This window comes from Erigeron canadensis, chromosome 2 (assembly GCF_010389155.1).
Source record: "Erigeron canadensis isolate Cc75 chromosome 2, C_canadensis_v1, whole genome shotgun sequence".
Lineage (NCBI taxonomy): Eukaryota > Viridiplantae > Streptophyta > Magnoliopsida > Asterales > Asteraceae > Erigeron > Erigeron canadensis.
In genome coordinates, this window is record NC_057762.1 from 32158764 (window position 1) to 32180133 (window position 21370).

Genomic DNA, 21370 nt, shown 5'->3' on the forward strand with positions numbered 1-21370 from the left:
AAGTTTGAGACAGGGCATGTAGTAGTAGTCACACGAGTAGAAGTGTATTGACAACTGATTTGATATATATCCGATATCATGTTGTAGGCGTGTATGACAAGGTTCAATGGTTAAAGCCCAGAAAATATTAATTAAATAAGATCAAATTCATTTTTTAAAAGAAAAAAAAAATTTCTATTTTTTTGAAAAAATCAGTTACTAGTTAAGTAAATACTATAAATATAAAAAGGAAAAAAGCCTGTAAATAAGGTCTAGGAATTGAAAGTTATGAAAGTACATTGTATGTGACGTGTACCCGCTAAATGTAACCTATTAACGATAAACATTGTAATTATTCATTTATGTTCTAAATGATGCTTTAAGATATAAAATCAATAAAGTGAAATTTTGAATACTCTTTAAAAATATATACACACACATAAACACTAAATCAATACACCTTAGATTTATGTTTGATTAGTATAAACGGTATTTTACAAACTTTTCTTTCGTCCAAAATATTAGTACTAGTTAAGGTGACTTTATAATGTTTTGAGTTTTGGTATAATTTTGCTTATGAATCATAATTTAGCTTATTAAACAAGTTCATCGACCTCGGCCACGTAATTTTAGTGGCTACTATTGTGCACTCACCATTCACTAACTCATATTTGAGCTTAACTTGAAATCTCATGTTTTTAAGTTAAAACACAATTCCAAGTTTCCAACAAGCTACATATGTGCCCGAACAAATATGTTTCTCGGGCATGGATAGAAAATTTAAGATTATGATTATAAACAAGTCGGGTCGGGCTGAAGTTCAATCACATAAATGTTAATAACATTGAACTCAACTTGATGAGTCAAAACTCTTTATATGCATGCTTGCTAGCCTTAGCAAAGCTTCGAGATCAACATAGCTTGAAAGTGTTGATTAGAAACATAATCTATAGTATCCAGCCTGTTTAAGAAACTTGAATAGCTAGAGAACTTCTATTGAAGTCGTTTTTAGAAAATTAAGCTTAATTCGAGTCAGACCCACAAAATCTACTAAACTGGTAATTTGTTGTATAAGCAGAATTGATCACAGAAACGAAAAATAAACACTGCAAAGAGTTTTAAGTTATTCCTATATAACAATCAAATATTTTGAATAACTTTTTATTGGTCATTTTACATTATAATAGAAGTCGAGAGTGTAAACTCGTATATGTGCCATAGTCAAGATACTATGATAAAAAAAAAAACACACATATGGGCTTCTTACATATATAATATACGTACATACTCTTAAGGGGGTGCAAAAAGGGTAAAATACCAAAACATTTATAAACTCTTTGTGTAATGAAACTCGATTTGTAGCCGATGATGAACAAGAGGGCTTGATGCTGCCATCAATCCTTTCTTAACATCCGCCTGCAAGTCTCTTAACGGGATTGCAGCTAAAAAGCTCTTAATATACTCTTTACACGATTCTTTACCTTTTGACACCATGGACTCTTCTTTCTTGATTTCACTAAATGAACTCTTGTCCAGTTTGTCATTTGACTTTCGTTGAATTGTAGTATCTTGGTCAAACTTCAAGATGTATGCTTGATTACACCCCTCATATAGCCTCTCTCCAAGAGTGTCTATTATATAGTATGCATCTTTTTCGACTTTTAAAATAAAGAAATGGTCATTCCAGCTCACAATATAGACCAATGGGTCTATGTGGTTACTGTGGTTTGATCCAATTTCACTGATCTCGTCCCATATTGCGTCAAATGACATAGCACCATCAAGAAAATCAAAAATGCCCTCTTGAAGCCCGTTTGGTTGAAAGAATCCGATGAAGGACTTTTCAGGTACTACAACAAGATTACGGGTCTTGGCTTGAAGGACGGTTTCAAGGTCAAAATGTTTATCTGGGAAGCGTTTTCTGTAAAACTCGTTTTCACAAAGGTTTCTCCACTCAAATGAACCTTCACGAATAAGGGTATCGAGCTCGGATTTGATGGGCATTTGATGGCGGTTATTTTGGAACCAATCGGCTATGATGGTAACTAATGATGTGCATGCACTTTCACCAGATGCTCTTTCACTTCTTTGATCAATGGAAGCGAAAAAAACTTGGGTTTGGAGTTTCATGTGCCCATCCCTACTTATCACTTCTTTCGTATCCCATTTACCGACGACAAAGTTATCATCTCCGAATTCAGAGAATGAAGATCTACTTGTGGTTGAGCCATCCTCACTTCTATGCCACTGCCATGTAAATAGACACTTAACAGTCAGATATATAAAAGATGAAAACTTTCACAAAAGGACTAGGCTTAATGGTTGCTCAAAGGCAGCTCTGAAGAAAATGAGAAAACTTACCCCATGTGATGAGTCATCTGATGAGGTCAGCATTCGACGATCAAAGTCAATATCGTCACCCCCTTCTTCTCCAAGATCCCTCTTTAGAAGTGGCTCTCCTTTGGGTTTTGGAGATCTAAAGTTCAACTTCCTTTTCCTCCATGGAAAGAAGCTGCTTTTCAAAACTTGCTTTTCTGACTGGTCGATTGTAGTTACATTCAAATCATCTGCATCTTTTGTGATGTTATAACTTTTGTAGTAAATCCGATCCTCATCTTCACTTCCCCTCGAGTTAAAGTAGGAAGCAAGACTTCCATAACTCAAAGACTTTTTAATATTAGAATCAGCATAATCCACGTCTTCTGAATCATTTCCGTCTGTTCCTTCAAGTGAATCTGTGTCAAATGGATAGTCTGCATCCTCGCTTCTGACTGAGCTGTTCCCATAACTACCCTCTTCTTCCTGGAATCCTTTTTTGGCCCGGTTAGCTGATATTAATTTAAATATTTTGATCTTTCTAAAACCAGTTAGTTCTGTCATATCATCTGCAGTCTTTACTTCTTTAAGGCTGAGTGATACCTGCAATATTTAGTGAACATGCCATTTACATCAAAATTTGTCTATCTAGTGACTAGGTAAGCATTAATGGAAGCAATTTCGACCCGTTTACTTACGAATGGGTGAATTCAGGTTATGTTCTATCTCTATTGGGTCAAAGTGTGAAACGGGTAAATTAAAAATACCATTTAAAGGAAATAAGGAAATGGGCTGAACAACAAGATAAAGCCTAAAGTGTATTTTCAGTGTATAAAACTTCCTAAATAAGTTTTATTCATAGCTAAATATTATTATTTTGGGATGAAATTTAATACATTACCCATTCATAAAATTACAAAAGCAAGAAAAAATAAAAATAAAAAGTGTTCCAAGATCACCGAACCTGTTTGACCCATTACCCAACCCATCCATTTTCTGGGCTCTAGTTAGCAAGGTGTAATATTGGAAAAGAGTAGTATTTTTAAAGGGTACTTACAGAGAGTATAGGACTACAATGTGTGCTATTAGGCACCGAAAGGTGAATATCTATTTGGGCCTTTTCTTGCTCAAGAGAAGCGAATTCAGCAAGGTTCAATGATCCAGTTGCAACAACATGATCCCATCTTTTTGGTCCTTGGTTTAAGCCCTAAAAAAAAGCAGCACCATCCAAAAATCTTTTAGCAACTATACAATGAGCATGGTCAAACATATAAAATTAGTTCATTCATCCAAATAAAATCAACAATTTTATTCTTGGTTGTGCTTCACCATTTTGATCATCGATAACTAATACTTAAAATTGTTTACTTCAATACAACTCCACAAATTATCTTGCAAACATTTGATCACTAGTCAAACCTTATCATTAAACTATGTACCAAACTAATTGATTAAGATCACAAGCTTTCTTAAAAGTATCTTAATAGTTATAAGGGTTATCTTAGGTATTTGATCATCATTCAAACACTAATTAAATTAACACTAATTAAATTAAGAATCAATAAAGCAAACAACACAAATTAAAGGCTAAGGCATCTGTCATATCAGTATCTTATAAGTTGTGTGTATCTACTATTTTCCCCAACAACCGAAAGCAAATTAACCACTAAAAAGATAGAATATGCCATGAGTATCCACACTAAAAATGGACATCATTGTCTAATATGTCACCATAACATACACTACTTTTACCTAATAAACAATCTTACCAAATAACAGGTGTGCGGTAGAAGTATCGTTTCATGATCTTTCAAAGCATAAACCTCGGATAATTAAATATAATTAAGAGGGTCCATTGCCTACTATTAACTTAGTTACTGATCACTGTTAAGAAATTCCATTGGTGTCAAACTTCACCTGTATATGATCATATACAATCTCAAGTTGATCTTGCTTGATTAAATCATAAGAAGCTCAAACCAATTTTTAAAATTTATAACACCATGACATAGATTTTAAAATATTTGAGAATTAAACACAATACTATCAAAGTGTCATCTGACACAGAGTAGATTAACATATTTAGGATTTTCAGCCTGGCTATGGTTAAGCTTATCTAATTTTGAACAAGGTTATCTAACGAATACTCGCTTTCTATATTTATAGAGAAACTTAGCCTAAGTATTCTATAAATAATGATATGATCCATAATTACATATGTCAAGACTTCCTAAACTAACATTCAAGATAGTGTAGATTGAATCACTTTTCTCAGAAAAATATGGAAAACTTATGCTAGCTATGGTTAGGCAAAACTCATAAGCTTGATACAACAAACTATTAAATTAAAAAAATAAAATACGAAAAACCGAATTTTGCATATATAATTGATCATGACCCAATTCGATCATAGTATGTAAATACAAATATAATCACATCAAACAAATGTGCATATTAATCACAAATCGATCAATAGTATTCATGATAGATAAAACCAAGAGAAGATTGAGTATATAAAAAACTTACATTAGACACAATGAATCCAGCTTCCCAAAGATCTCTAAACTCAACAAACTCACAAACACCAACAAACTCTTCATTCCATTCCACAACTATTGATCCATCACCACCTTTCAACATTATTCCTTCATTAGTCACATCCCTCTTGATCACACTATCCCTACTCTTAATTAACGACTTAATCCGTTTACTATTCGATTTACGACAACCTCTCCACTCAACTTCAACACACAATCCTTCATTAACATTTTGCATGCCATGAAGACATTCAACCACAATATTAGCTTGATATTTTTTTGATGGAAGTGGTGGCCATGCCATCCATTTCATCATCTTAACCATTGTTTTTCGCCTTAATTTTCAAAAGATTTTTGTATGTTGGTCAAGTTGATGTATTGAATATGGGATCAAGGCTAGCTAGGATCCCTGGCTTTGATAAAAAGTGGTTTGGATTTTGGAATGAAGGTTAGATTGTTATGAGGATGTGATGTGGTTTATATATATAGGAAGATAGCTAGATATGATCATGTTTTCTTGGTAATACGTAAGACAGTGAGACAAAGGCCGGCATTACCTAAAAACATCGTCAACTTAACAAACATCTAAAGTAACGTCACTTTTTCTTTTCTTTTCTTTTCTTTCTTTTTTTTTCGTTTGACATTTTTCACTTGTTTGCTTCTAAGTAATCAAATAACGACATTTTGATAATGTCTCGCTAATCACATTATCACATGAATAAAAATTCGTAACTTGTAAATGAGATACTAACCCATGTATATTTTGTAACAATAAATTATAAATATTTATGTAATCCAATTACAAATAATAAATAATAAATGTAGAAAGAGATTTTTTTTTTACTCCTACTCTTAAATTACATGTATGCATGTAAACCAGGATTCTCGAAAAACCCCTATTAATCCACCCTCACAAATATGAGAAGCTGGACTCGAACCTAAGTGGATCCTCTCAAGGTTAAAGACCTTACCAATGAGTCACCAATCCCATTGGCTAGAAAGAGATTATTATATCTATAAATGGCAAAAAAGTTGTAGATTGAAATCTTGATCTATAAACTAGTATTGTACCCGCGCAATGCGGCGGCGGTGACGGCGTCAGTGGTTTACTGGTGTCGGTGACGGGTGGTGATCGATGACACCGACAATTGGTGTCGAGTGGTCTAACTGTGTAAGTTGATACAATGGTAATAGTGATATTTTAGAAGATAAAGGTTTAAAGTGTAAATTAATTTATTAAAGGTAATTTTGGTAATATCTAATAACCTTTTCCTTAAGGTTTGTTTATTAAGGGCAACCTACTAATTGTAACACCCCAAGAATTTAAAGATAAATAAATTAACCCATTTTTGTAGTTTTGACATTAAATTAAGTTCCTAGTATTTTATTTTTGAGTCAGGGGTTAATTTAGTTGGAACTTTAACGGATAACGGGTAAAATACCCACAAAAAGTGTTTTGAGGCATGACACTCAGGAGGAGTAGTAGATGTAGAAAGAGATTATATCTATGTTCAAGTCACTTAATTATATATACATGTATGTTGTTCTAAAAAAAAAAAATTTATATATACATGTATAATGCTTTTATTTTGTGTTCATAAGATTTATAATTTCGATTATTCACATTTTCTTTCAATTCTAAACTAAAATACTATATATAAGTACACATTTCATTTCGTTTTTATGTTATCTAATTAAATCATATAAGCTGTGATGTCATCTAAACATATATGTACAATCTAATATATTAATAAGGGTTTTTCTCTCTACTCTCTGCTCTCTCCTTCCCCAACGCCTCTTTTTTCTGGATCCTTAGATCGGAGACTAAGCGTTTTTGAGATCGAGATCAGGGTTTTTGAAATTTAGATTTTGAGATCGAGATTATTCCCTTCGGGTTGAAGGTCCCACTCCGGTGGATCTAACCATATTTTTTTTATCATTCTTGGGTCGGAGGTCCCTTCCACCTTGGTAGATCTGGAAGCAGCTTCTCTACCTTTGAGTAGAGGTAAGGTCTGTCCACATCATACCTTCCCTGTACCCCGGCTTTACCGGGATTGAGTACCGTTGCCTTTGCCGCGATGTCATCTATCAATCCATTTTGTTTGGTGACGTCGGTTATATACTTAAGAATATGTACGTTAAAAAAGAATTAAAGGTCGATGCACACCAAGATATAGATGTTTTGGAATTATGATCCATACAAATATACAATACATGAGTATTGTACGTCCAAGTAAAAAACTCGGTCCAAACTATTAAAAATAACAAGGACGTGGTCTTGGTTCAAATTCTAAGTATTTCATGAGGAATATCATATAATTGTAGCTTGATCGATTTGCAAGTAATTAAGTAAACATAAAGACCAAGGCCTGAAAGTACGTAGTAACATCATCATTACATGAACATCGTCTTATTTATCCATTTTACATATGGTATGCGCATATTAATTGTTTTTTACCTTTATTTTTTTAGTTTCATCGAATTAATCATTTGGAATTGTATATTTTATTTATTCTAATGTACTACACTTAGCACATTAATTAAGCTTACTTCGTTTGTGCTCCTAAATTAATAATAAATATATCTTTCATAAGTTTGTGGTATCCACTTGTATCAATATCGATCTCTTTTATAAAAGTATCTACTAAAAGAAAGGTTGATTGTGCTAGCAAATGCATAAAAAATATCTACTACAAGTGAGGTTAATAAGTGCTGACACACAAAAAAAAAACCTTTAAAAAAAAAAAGAGAGAGAGAGAGAGTTGGCATTTCAGGATCAAAATTGGTCTAAATTATGTAGAAAATGACTATTTACACACATATCAAGTCAATATCATGAAACTTAATTTGTATTATTATTATTTTTTTCACAAACTATCAAAAGGCCTAAATATTGAATGGCCCATATTTTGTCCGACCAGAAAAGGCCACTTCACTAGCGTGCGCCACGAACAAATGGTGTGGCTATGGTCAATGGACTGACTATAATTATGCAAAAGCCTCCTTTTCAATTTTGTGGTCAATATCATTTGCTTTAATTCTCCTTTTCAATAACTATGAGCATATGACCTCATTCATTCAAGAATGGTGCATGATCCGTGTACAACTTTTAATTACACACTACTAAATATATTTTAGAATGTTATTAGTATAAAATACTGTGAAGCACATGTAATGATGTACAATATTACTCAATTAGATAACAAAATATATATATATATATATATATATGACTTTCATTTACTCAAGACATGACATCAAACTAGAAACTAGTGTCGAATTTATATTATAGATTTGCTAGCTAATTTGTGTCTTGATGATATAACTTAATTTATAATCAACGAACTCAATATATTTTAATATAATGAAGATATATATTTAGTACAAATATGATGTATTCTTTTGATGCTATTATTTGTTCATCGTTTAAAAAATTGCCGGAGTTTTTACTATCAAGATTGAAATACACAACAATTTTTTATTAAAAAAAAAAACAATACAAGTTTGCAGGTAACGTCCATTAATTAAAACTGAATTGGTTGTGTGATACCATAATTACTTACACACATCAACTGTTTGAAGCAAACACTATCGAAACGTCCTGTTTTATGTAAAACGCTGCGTTTATTGCCTCATTTTATATAAAAACGTCGCGTTTGGCCGGTGTGTAGATAGTAAAAGCTATAAGGAGAATTACACGTGGTCTGACACACGTGTCAGTCATTTCTCCGTTTTAGATACCGTTTAACCTAATACTTAGTGTTTTGTGTAAAACGGTACCTAAAACGAGGGAATGACTGACATGTGTGTCAGACCACGTGTAATTCCACTCTACAACTTTACTATTTACACACCAGTCAAATGCGGCGTTTAATATAAAACGTGGTAACCAACGAAGCGTTTTACATAAAACGGCTCATTTTGGTAGTGTCTCTATGAACAGTGGACTAATGCCCAGTGGCTCATTTTGGTAGTGTATCTCTAGTATCACCCTATGAAATAGAAACAATTGTTTATAAAAAATTGTCATTTTAAGATATTGACATATATAAAACTAGAGGTGGTACCACATGGGGGGCAAAGGGGGCTAATGCCCCTTTCAAATTTTGATTTTGTCATGTATTTTTAAATTTTTCATAGATTTTTAAAAAATTTCAATAGGTTTTTAACGTTTTGTTCCCTTTAAATTTATTTTTCATGAATTTTTAAATTTTGCCCTTTTGGAAATTTTTTCTTGGTTATCTAAAACCATGACAAATCGACCTAATAATAGATCATAAGATGATATACGTACATTGGATCAATCAGACTAAAGTTATTCAACTTTTATTTTAAAGTTTTTTATATGTTAAGTTGGAGAATACGAAATTCGCACACATATAGTTATACCTAAAATGCATTATTATGCATAAGTTTTAAGAAAAGTCAAAAGCATGATGGATTTTTAGCTTAAAAAAATACATGAACGTCATTGTCTTTTATGTATGTTCTCTTATGAATACATTATTTGAATACAATTATACAAACTTACTATATACTTTTGCTTTGATAGATCACCTTTTTATATCCTAATTGAGGTAGCGAATATATTTCGTCAAAACCAACTCAAACATTTAAAATCATTAAAATGTTAACCTAATTATGCATGTTTCAATCACTAATATCCGCGCGCTATTTGTATGATTTTTTGGTCAAATTCATGTATTTTGGTCATTTATTATTACTTGCATAAAATTTATCCCATACTTCGATGTTAATTTAGCCAAGGTTTGTTCATTTCAATTCACTTTGCATTGTATATCATTCTTTCACATCTCTTCATTATCGAGTCCCATTAGTGGTTTAGGACACGCTCTATATGACTCATCAATACTCGTCTTTGAAAATATTCTTTATAATAGATATTAATTAATTTAATTTAATATAAGTTACACGCGAATAACCTAATTAATACATTATTTTAAAATTAAGTACCAATGATCGATCCATATTTAAGAAAACCTCAATGGCCAACTTAAAAGCACTTTGTGGACCATATTTGTGTGATCATAAAGTATCACATCACTTAAGATTGTGACCAAACTAAAAAAAATCTATGGCTGTAGGATAAAGGCATTATCTTGTGTTAGATGTGAGAACTAGAGTTATGTGGTCCATAATTAACAGTAATTTTTTTTGCCAAGTCCATTAAGTTTTTGAATACTTTTTAATATATCTATATCTATATCTATCTATCTATAATTTAGAGTTATACACGCACATATTCTTACACATAAAGATGTCAATAACCAATTCTTTCGCTTCATCATGTGTTACAATCACATTATTATAAGAATTTGTAATGACTAATGAATATGGAGTAGTATATCTTAATTGATTTTATAATGAATTAATGACATATTTACTAGGTTCTTTTTTATCGAAGTGAAATCTGAGATCAAAGAATAATATAACAAAAATAATAATAATAATAATAATAATAATAAATTGTTAAATCACTGGGATTTTTTTACCGATCAAATTAGTTGGTCCATTTTTTTTGTCAGAAAAAATAAAAAGTCAATATGATGATATTCCCACACCAAAAACCACTTTCAGTTGTCTCCGTTAATGCATTCCACATTTGATATGCAACGTAACGCAACGCAACGCAATATAGAGTTATAGATAATTAATGTTGCTTTACATGTTTTACTTTTCCAGGACCAAAATTCCACCCCTATAATTTAGTGTTACCTAATGTTACTATTTGTGTCTGTATCCCCACGTGTTAAACTTTTTATAAAATAAATATCACGATACAATGAAAAACTAATTAATTGATCACTTATGGATAGTAGATATTTTTTGGAATGGGGACTTAAATACCCATTATTCAAGGATGATGATAGGAGAAAAATTACTTGTTTTAATCGAGTTCGTTCCCTTTACATAATCTCACTAAACGCCCCTTGAAAGTTGAAACTGAAATTAATAGACTAAATTTACACAATTACATCCGTCAAGATTCAAATCTCCGTTTAATAATCAAAACTCAAATAACTCTACCATGTTTGTAACTTTGTATCATTGTCTTATCGATAATAAATATTAGAAAAAAAAAAAAAAAAAGATAACATCGTTACCTTTTATCCAATAAGGAGTGCATTTATTTTATAGATTAAACGTAAGTTAATATATAAATATAAAAGAAAACTTTCATTTTGATTTAATACAGTAGTGGCATTAGTCACAATGACATGAATGAAATGATCCCATTTGTGATTAACCTGCAGATGACCATAAAAATATTCTCGTAACTTCTGTCTTTGAAACTAGAAAACACACACTCAAAAGACTAGAGTAATCAGAGCATTTTTGAACAGCTAGACTAAAGGTAACCCAACTGATGAGACAAACAATACCATTTTTGAACAAATAACCAAAACATGAACGAGAACAAAAAACAGCATTAAAATTAACTCAGCATTATATAGTTTCTTTTTGTATCTTTGCAAGAATATCGTTTTTTTTTCTTTACGAAACAAAGGGTTACAAGAAGCCCATATACCACATTACCCTCATAAACATTTAAGTTAAAGCATAATAGAGCTTAATACAATTTGCAATATAAGTTCAAACTCAAAACTGAAAAGCAAATTCGATGAAAGTACAGTTCTACGGTTCCATCAAAAGAACCAAGAACCAAAAAAGGAAAGAAAGAAATAAAGAAAACATAATATATTCATAGTTTAAATGCTTCTCTGAACTTGATACTGAAACTATTGTCTAGGCTTTTCTTTGGTGCGGCACCTGTATGTCCTTGCATCATGGCCACAAACTCATTGTAGTCAATGCGTCCATCCTGCATTACAAACGAATCAAGAATATGAACATGTTACAGTTAGAGGTGACAATTCGATGAAAGTACAGTTCTATCGTTCCATCTAACAGATCAAAAGTTTCCCAAGGTGTATTTAAGTGATAATTATGCAAAATAGCAAAAAACTTTCACACTTCTGCCAATAATAGCAGCAGCATAAAATCCCCACAAATATACAACGTACTTTCCAAGTTACCAATAGTAGAGACGTAATTTACCAGAAAGTTGCTATGATCGATCAAATATTAAATTATCTTGCTATTTCTGATTATTCGCTATGTTGCTATGATAGGTAAAAGCGTGAAAGCATGTCGCTATGTTGGGCAACTATCGTTGCTTTTAATACAAAAAAAACTCCTAAATCATCGCCATATTTAAAAACTAAATTAACTGAAATACTATAAGTATGGCAATCGACTGAAAAACACCATTTAGTAAATAAAGGAATTGACAAAAGTGTTTCAGATTAACTTATTTCGACCCGTAAAACAAAATTACATATCAACGATACCCAATCCCGTAAGATGCAAGTATGGGGGAGGTAGATGTACACAACCATACCTCTACTCGAGAGCAAAAAGGCTATATCAAGAAAGACCGCCGGAAAAGGTGTGTGGACGTAAATATGTGAGTACTGTATGTGTGTTTGTGTGTGTATTGGTGTTTGTGCGTATATGGGCATAGATTACATGACAATAAAGTTGCATGTTTTGTCGCATTACATCAACCTACCCATTTTACCACCTCTAGTTACTATCAAAATCAAACATAACCTAGATCAGCCCACTCATTAGTCATTGTGTCGAACTTACCACCTTCATGTTCCTCTATGCAAAAACCATGACAAAAAGAATGTAAAAGAACTTACATTGTCTTGGTCGACATCTTGAAGCATTTCTTCAAGGCGAGCATCTATACCAAACTCGTCACATGCATGTTGAAGCTCATCAGCAGTAATATAACCACTTCCATCTTTATCAAAGTACGAAAAAGCCGCAAATAGATGATCTTCTCTCTCAATTTTATTCAGATGCAAAGTTGCAGCAACAAATTCCCCATAATCAATTGTTCCACTATTATCTACATCTGCCTGTGTTTATAGAAAAAGAGCCCGTATTTAGTTTTCACGTCGTCAAACATATTACTTTACAACTATAACATTTCTATCATATACTTACGTGTGTGTATATACATAAATAACCACATTAACCAATATAGAAGTTTTATAGCTTTAAGATCAATAAAATTGTTTATTAGACAGATTTGTAATAATGCACAGACTAAAGCAACTCATTTATACGTAAACGGGTTGAGATTAAGGGTTTGATTTAGGGCTTACTGCTTGCATGAGATCATAGATTTCCGACTCCTTAAGGTTGGCACCAACTCTTTTTAGTCCAGCTTTGAGTTCGTCAAAAGTAATTTGACCACTGTTGTCAGTATCAATCATCTGAAACATTTGTTTTAGCCCCGCTATTTCTTCTTCAGACATGCTCTCTGCTATAACCTGCAATGCAGGACAAAAGAAGTCAAGAAATTTTCCATTCTATAACTCATAATCAATTTGCTTTAGTTAACTATTAAGATTTCCAAAACTATAGTTGAGATGTCTTTTTGTTACAAACTAAACACCAACACTTTCATAAATGACTATAATTTGTTACAAGCTCGACGTAATCAAGTTTTTCTAACACCCTTGAAAAATGGTTAGTTTTAATGTTGTAACTTGACTTACCCTAAGAGCCATTTTCTTTAGCTTGTTCATGGCGGAAAATTGTTTCATTCGACTTAGAACTGCCGAGTCGAGAGGCTTATCAGGAGCCACACCATCAACTTGAACCCAAGGATGGCCTGTAAAAAAACGTCAGAAAGCATGTCACATTTACTGACGGTAAGACGTATCAGTGGTGAAAGAAAAAAAAAGGAATACTAAATGCAAAAGACTAATATGGTTAAGATAAATAAAGTAAATTTATAGTCCACCCTGTCTCGTAGAAGTCAGTATTTATTTTTGAGAGTCAAACTGTAAGATTGACCCCATAAAATTTTTCTCTGGTTGAAGCAAGTAGATCAACAATTTCCTCATTCAAACTTGCTAAAAGACTAAAATGGATTAAATGAAAAAAACTTAAGCTAAAAAGAAAACAGTTCAAATTGGTAGAACTGATTAAAACTTGGCAGTCACCAAAAGTGTATTTTAATGCATACAATTAATCTCCTAGATCATTTTCATTTAGGAAGCTCAGTTATTATTTTAACATCCTTTTAATAATACTCCAATTAATGAATAAGCTATCTATAGATGGGAAAAAGAAATGTCTACAAGTAACCCCAAACAACTATCAAACATAATAAAACAAACTTTATTCGGCCCATTTTACACGAGGGACTCTTAAAATTATGATCAGTGCCGCATGACATACTACCCATTATCCAATGATGCATATCGAATGATAATTACCTCAATTATAAAAATCATAGGAGAGTAGGAGACACATGCAAGAGCCATTTTCGTAGATTTATTTTACAACAGCGTATAAAAAATACGTGATCACTGTTTTAAGATAAAACTAGAAGACTCACATAAAACTTCATGTGCAGTTAATCGTCTTTTTGGGTCCCGAATAAGCATTTTCCTCACAAGATCTTTTGCTCCTTCAGAAATACTTGGCCATGGATCAGATGAGAAATCAAGATCACCTTGCAGTACTTGTTCAAATATCCCTTGCTCCGTTTCTATTTATTCATAACAAAATAATAAACCAACAGAGTCACATAAAATTCAGAATATGTAGAACAAATAGCAATAACTTCAATATCACAATTAGTTATAATAAATCCAACAATTTCCATATCCTAGAATCCTATCAAATATCACTTTTGACAACATTATAAAATTAAAGTTGACTGTTATACCTATATCATTATTATAGACTATTGATGGTGTGCTCTTTCATGGTTATTCTAGAAGGAACTCTAGACATTTAGTCAACATACGAAGACTATTAGTTCAATTCTAACTAGAGTCGGAAGTAGCAACTTTTCATGTGAATATCATACCAAATAATATGCAATGTGTTACTGGACATCAAATCTCAAACCGGGAAATTGTGCTACATAATTTATTAACCTGTCACATTTAGTATGATGACTAATAGGTAATAACACAACCTTGGATTGTAGCTTTACCCAGGAAAAAAATTGCTAAATTTATTTCAGGACTAAATGAATAAAAGGGTATATATGTATTTCACATAATAGAATACTGACCAGCCCAGAATGGAGGTACTCCACTTAAAAGGATGTAAACAATTACACCGGCACTCCATACATCTGCCTCAGGACCATAACGTTTTCTCAAGACTTCTGGTGCAACATAATATGGGCTGCCAACCACGTCATGAAATGTTTCACCTAAGAAAATGAAACTATTAAATTAAATTTACAATTTAAGTAAAAATAACTAAATTCGAGAAAATCCAACCCGTTTATGTGGAAATACGGACAAAATGTGAAAGACTAGCTGAAAGTGGAGCACGCTAATTAGTATAGAAATCACCCAAAGTGTACTTAAGTGTTAATAACCTACTAAATTACTTTACTCAAAGAGATTAAAGCATCAATTATTTAATGGTTTATGTAATCATATTTAATATCTTTAATACTTACAAACTAAAAATCTGATTAAGTGAAATATATCCTGACTTTGCAGACTTTATACTTTAACTATGAAACTTATTAAGAACTTACAATCAGGTCAAAACCATACAATAACCAGATTTCTAATATTGTCCCACTTTCTGCATGTACCTTTGGAATCTTATTTTGTAAGAAAGATAGGATATGGTGAACCACATACACATAATGGAGTCCTTGCTGACTATTGTATCTACCATTTTATTCTAGTTCTCATTTGGTCAAACCATATTTGTCTGATTAACTCTTTTGTTTAGGTTTCACCCATGTAATACGAGAACTAGTAAGACAAGAACGATTCAAGTTAATAAATTATTTATCAATTGCAACCCATCTTTAAGGAAATGCTAAGAGAGGGTATAGCAAGCCAAGAGTGCAGTAAGCCAATACAATATTGAGTTGAAAATTATCAATATAAAATAATAGAATGTGCATCAAAAGTGATTATCACGATTTCTAATTGCAGTATCAGTTGTAACTTGTATGTGTTTGACTAAACTAATCATGATGATCATGAGATTCAATTATTTATGGTTCAAAATAATTACCTCAATATTGACATAAATGCAAAGTAAACCATCCTAGCTCTTAGCAACTTTAGTATCTAAATATCCGACTCTCGCAATAATCACTCAAAAAAACACACCCAAACAGCACATGCATAGACTCCAACAAGGAAAACAACTCAATATATACCTGGCTTGAAGAAAACCGATAATCCAAAATCAATAGTTTTAAGAAGTGCATCCTCTTTCTTATCTACAAGCAAGAAATTTTCAGGCTTTAAATCTCTATGCATAACGCCCAAAGAGTGACAAGTCTCCACGACCCCAACAATGGTTCTTGTAAGCTCAGAGGCCTTTCTTTCAGTATAATGTCCACGTTGAATAATCCTATCAAAAAGCTCACCACCCGCGCATAATTCCATAACAACATGGACAGCTATTGCATCTTCATAAGCCCCTTTAATTGCTATAACATTAGGATGACCTGCCAAATGATGCATTATTTGAATCTCCCTTCTCACATCCTCCACATCCTCTTCAGTCAACAACTTCCTTTTTGCAATAGATTTACAAGCATATTGTTCACCCGTAGCTTTTTCTATACATAGAAAAGTTGTACCAAACTGCCCTTGTCCTAACTTCTTTCCCAAAGTGAAAAATTCCTTCAAACTTCCAGTTTTTCTTTGTAAAACAGAATCCGTACGAAGCCCGGCACTCGATACCCTCTTCATTTGGGGACCTTTTTTGGGTTTCACGGGCTGTTCTTCTTGCTTCTTTTCAGGTTTTGGAATAGTCATTTGTTCAGGTGGTTTGTTTTGAACAGGTAATGGGGATTCTGGTTGTTTGCTATGAGTCGAAGATTCTCCATTAGGAGTCCGGGGAGTTTCTTCAGGTGGGGTTCTCCACATTGCAGCCGAAACAGATTGGATAAATCCATTCTTGGATAAATTCGGTCCAACACAAGTATTCCCCATTATGCCTCACTCACTACTCAAGATTCAAGATACCCTTTTTTCCACTTTGTAACATAAAGGTCCAATCTTTTCCACCAAAGTTGCTCAACGAATCAAAAATCTAAAAAAACTAAAGAAATTAAAGTCAACCCCATGTCAAATTGTCAAAACAAGATCATAACTTTCCCACTTTTACTATAAAAAGATCCAATCTTTCACCAAGTTTGTAATGAAAAGATGAACAAAGATCCAAACTTTATCAGAAACTAAGTCAACCCCACTTCAAATACACCCTAGAATTATCAAAATAAGACCATAAAATCAGCTAACCAAAAACCAAGATTTTAAAGATACAATCATACAATACACTTTGATTCAACGTTAATAAAATAAACTAATCATGAATTACCAATTCAGCAAATCAAGAATTAACAAATACAAGCATTTCATATACACACAAATAATGTAACTTCCAACAAGCAAAAAAAGTTATAAAATAGTTATATATATTACATATATATATATATACATGAAGGGGCAAAAAGATCTTGATAAGAACAAGACAAGGGAATACTAACCAGATATAGTTAAACTATGAATTATGAAGATGATGAGAAAAAGAAGTGGGGCAGTGGTGGTGAGGCTGAATTAGTCTTGACCATTTTTTTATAAAATTGATTGTTTTTTTCTTCTTTTTTTTTTTTTTGTTTTTGATTAGTTCAAAGGAATGAATGAGGAAACATACACACATACATAGATAGATACATATAATGTAATAATTAATAGCACAAATTGGATTATTTTAATTAAGATATTTTATTACAGTAGTAGGTAAGAAAATTCTAAGATGAATGTGTATAACATAGACATAGATTGACTGTAGATTAACAAGTGCGTGTCTGTGTTTTTTATTTCATCGTTAAACCTTAAATGGACAGGGTAAACGCGGTTGCTTTTGCCCCCTTTCTCTTTCGGTTTCTCAATTCCCCCGAAATTGGCGTCCGATTTTCTTTTTCTTACCAAGATGTTTTTCCACGTTTGTTTCTTAAAAAAAATAAATAAATAATCTATAATATAACTAAAAAGAGGTTCGGGTTACACTTATACCCCTAATCCTTTTCCCTTATATTAATCCTCCATCCTTATTAATCTTTAAATTTTTTTAATATTAATCTAAATTAGTTTACAATTTTTGGTTTTTCATCACCAATTTACACTTTAACCCCAATCTAAAACAATTAGTTTACACTTTTTGGTTTCCCATCACCAATTTACACTTTAACCCAATTAAAAAATAATTAACTTACACTTTTTGATTTTTCGTCACCAATTTACACTTTAACCAAATTTAAAAATAACTAATTATACTTTTTGGTTTTTCATCACTAATTTACACTTAAAAATAATTAATTTATACTTTTTGGTTTCCATCACCAAATTACAATTTCAACCTATTTACAAATACTTAATTTTTTTATTTGTTTTTTAAAAATAATTAATTTACACTTTTCGATTTTATTGGTAATCTATAATATAACTCACGTACGACAACAAAAAAAGAAGCTACGATCAACTACAAAATGGTTTTTCTGTTTATATACTTTGCACATAACTAATCATTATTATTATTTTTTAACATTGAATTCTTATGTTATTGTTATTATTATTTCTTTAATTTAGTTTGAGGTTTGTTATGGCTTCTTTTTTTTCAATAACAAAAAATATGACCACATTAGTTCATCTTGAAGATCTTAAGCCAACACATGTTAACCATCATTTACGACTCCGTGTTGTGCATGTATGGATTGTTTCGGAGTGTAACAACCCGAATAAAATCAAAACGTTCGAGATAGTCTTTGTTGATGAATTGGTATGTATTTTTCAAATTATATAATTTACACTTTTAGAATATAAGAAACTGTAAATTTTTTATTTAACTAAAGTAAAAAAGAAAGGGTAAACTGGAATAAATATTTATATGGAGTTAATTTTCGTATGTTTCTTCTTTAACTTTCATATTGATTAAGTTGTGATATATGACTTAACTAATCTAAATATTATATATTAAATTTTGAGTTTGTAACATATATTAACTCTTAGGATTTACGATTATATCTTTCTATAACCTTTTAGATATAAAGTCTAAATTTGCTATGAGTAGGTTTTTGATTACTTTAATATATTGACTTTGATTATTTTGATGTAGCTCATTAATATATCGTTTTTAAAGTAGCTCATTAATGGTGTATACTTAAAATTTACGATTATATCTTTCTATAAGCTTTTAAATAAAAAGTCGAATTTTTGTTATGAGTAAGATTATGATTATTTTAATATATCGACTATGATTAATTTGAATCTGTTTTGAAACTAGCTCATTAATGGTGTAGTTTTTTAGCCGATGTTATTATATCAGGGGAAAATGTTGCATATTGAGATGGTGTTGAATGTTTTAGTATGATTATTTAGCATGGTGGAACAATTCATCATTTTAGTTTGTGTATGACAGATATACTTCGGATCTTATGAAAAGCATGATATCAATTTTAAATAATACCTTGTGATAAACCTTTTGATCCACGTTATGTTTAGGATTTAACACAACAGGAGATGGCTTTACAAGGTTTTTGGCTCGACTCTTTTTTTATCAACAATTTGTTTCCCTATCTTTCTTGCAATAGCCGATAAAATCATTTGATCGACGCTTGGAATGTTCTTGATTGGGTTCCTTTTTTATCCTGAATAGCTTTCCTGGATCTGTATGCAAAGATTTTTATCCGATTCTTATGGTTAATTTGTTTGGGATTTATTTTTTTAAATGGGATTAAATGCATAGAAACACACTAACAGAACTTACCAATTTTTTCCATGTTTTTTTGCTATTTGCATGGCACTATCATACATAGCTCGGTCAATGGTGAGTGAACGGAAAATTTTTGGAGTATTTTGACCGATGGAGTGGCTATTTAGCTAGCAAATTTCCAAGTTGATTTCGGTATATCCTATTAATATATTTGAATTCTAATTTTTTAGTTTTGATTAATATATCTTGAGACTACCTGTCCATTGAAAAGGCCTGAACACTAGTAAAGAAATAAAATAAATTTATTACTCTCTCCGTGTCATTTTAATTGTCCTATTTTGACCGATCAAGTTTTTTTTCTCCAATTTGGACCGTAAATATTTTTATTTGTGTTATATATTATTTGATAAAAGTTATATCAATGAAAAGTATATTTAAAGCTCAATCAATTCATATATGTTATATCAAGTGTTATATAATACAAACAAAAATATTTACGGTCAAAGTTGAAAGAAAAAACTCAAAAAGTCAAATTAAGACATTTAATATGTGACGAATAAAATACTATTTTATAACAGAATATTATCATATTCCCCCTTTAAATTACACAAACTGTGGAGTAAAAATCAGGATTATCTAAAACCATTTTTAAGGTTAAAAAGTAAAACTCAAACGAAGTGGATTCATTTAGGAAGCGGCTATCTACACACATCAACTGTTCCAGAAACACAACGCCCCGTTTTATGTAAAACGTCGTGGTTATTGCCCCTTTTTACATAAAACGCCGTGTTTGGCTGGTGGGTAGATAGTAAAAGATCTAAGGAGAATTACACGTGGTTTGACACACATGTCAGTCATTCCCCTGTTTTAGGTATCGTTCAACCTGATACATAAGGTTTTATGTAAAACGATACCTAAAACGGGGGAATGACTGACATGTGTGTTAGACCTCGTGTAATTCTCCTTATAGCTTATACTATCTACACACCGGCCAAACACGGCGTTTTATATAAAATGGGGCAATAAACGCGACGTTTTACATAAAACGGGTTTCAGATGTATTTTTATGAACAGATAACGGTGTATCTATAAAAGCACTTATCATTTAAGGTTAAAAACCTTACTCATAATACCCCATTGGTTTTTTGTCTTTCACTTGATTAGTATCTTGAATGCTTTTAATTTTTTTATTTTTGTCATTGGGATTTAACCCAACTGGACATTTAATGTCCCTTATGTCTTTCAGCCAAATGTTGGTCACGGATTCGAAACCTTTGTAATGCATATTAGGAAGTCTTTGCCAATGGGGTGGAGCATGGAGGTTTTCTCTAGCATTTAGCTGGTTTCCTCCAGAACGGTAGTGGGACTTCCACCGTCAGTCATGCCCTAGGATTGACTGTGCTGGTGACGTGATCTCCACCAGACAATGAAGAGGCTATGCCGTTGAATCCACTTACCACTTCTGTTAAAAAAATAAAGGGTTTAGTGCGCTGGAATGAAACAAACTATGCCAAAAAGTTATAGTATACACGAACTAACATTTTTGTTTTATTGTATGCATAAATTTAGTAAAAATGTTCAAATCATGCAATGTGTATACGTGGCAGCCCATATGAGCTGCCACGTGCAAAAAAAAAAATTTTTAACAAGCCATGTGTAAGGTTTTTATTGGTCAGTCACAAAAAGTTACATGATATAAACATTTTTACTAAGTTTAT

At 31.8% G+C, this 21370-nt stretch overlaps 2 protein-coding genes across 4 annotated transcripts; both read right to left on the reverse strand.

Annotated features, from left to right (window-relative positions):
- Positions 1 to 1113: 1113 nt before the first annotated feature.
- LOC122588447 lies at positions 1114 to 5291 on the reverse strand. Its single transcript, XM_043760564.1, has 4 exons — positions 4822 to 5291; positions 3353 to 3502; positions 2341 to 2898; positions 1114 to 2226 (listed from the first exon to the last, which is right to left on the reverse strand). The coding sequence occupies exons 1-4, from the start codon at positions 5155 to 5157 to the stop codon at positions 1306 to 1308; spliced, it is 1965 nt and encodes a 654-aa protein (XP_043616499.1). The 5' UTR covers positions 5158 to 5291; the 3' UTR covers positions 1114 to 1305.
- Positions 5292 to 11283: 5992 nt separating this feature from the next.
- LOC122587302 (calcium-dependent protein kinase 1) lies at positions 11284 to 17570 on the reverse strand. 3 transcript variants are annotated; one of them, XM_043759429.1, is made up of 8 exons: positions 17428 to 17570; positions 16087 to 16970; positions 14965 to 15108; positions 14278 to 14430; positions 13430 to 13545; positions 13034 to 13201; positions 12563 to 12784; positions 11284 to 11676 (listed from the first exon to the last, which is right to left on the reverse strand). In XM_043759429.1, the coding sequence occupies exons 2-8, from the start codon at positions 16868 to 16870 to the stop codon at positions 11557 to 11559; spliced, it is 1707 nt and encodes a 568-aa protein (XP_043615364.1). In that variant the 5' UTR covers positions 16871 to 16970; positions 17428 to 17570; the 3' UTR covers positions 11284 to 11556. The 3 variants fall into 3 exon arrangements, with proteins under 3 accessions (XP_043615364.1, XP_043615366.1, XP_043615363.1); XM_043759431.1 differs by having other exon boundaries at positions 16087 to 16979; XM_043759428.1 differs by having other exon boundaries at positions 16087 to 17142.
- Positions 17571 to 21370: the final 3800 nt, after the last annotated feature.

Excerpts from the sequence above, each read along its gene's own strand:
- LOC122587302 (XM_043759429.1), bottom strand. The coding sequence starts at position 16,870 with ATGGGGAATACTTGTGTTGGACCGAATTTATCCAAGAATGGATTTATC. Across the intron at positions 14,431-14,964 it reads AGTACCTCCATTCTGGGCTG|AAACGGAGCAAGGGATATTT; the intron begins GTCAGTATTCTA and ends ATGAATAAATAG. Across the intron at positions 11,677-12,562 it reads AAGATGTCGACCAAGACAAT|GATGGACGCATTGACTACAA; the intron begins GTAAGTTCTTTT and ends TTTGTAATGCAG.
- LOC122588447 (XM_043760564.1), bottom strand. The coding sequence starts at position 5,157 with ATGGTTAAGATGATGAAATGGATGGCATGGCCACCACTTCCATCAAAA. Across the intron at positions 2,899-3,352 it reads ATTGTAGTCCTATACTCTCT|GTATCACTCAGCCTTAAAGA; the intron begins GTAAGTACCCTT and ends TAAATATTGCAG. Across the intron at positions 2,227-2,340 it reads CAGATGACTCATCACATGGG|TGGCATAGAAGTGAGGATGG; the intron begins GTAAGTTTTCTC and ends TTTACATGGCAG.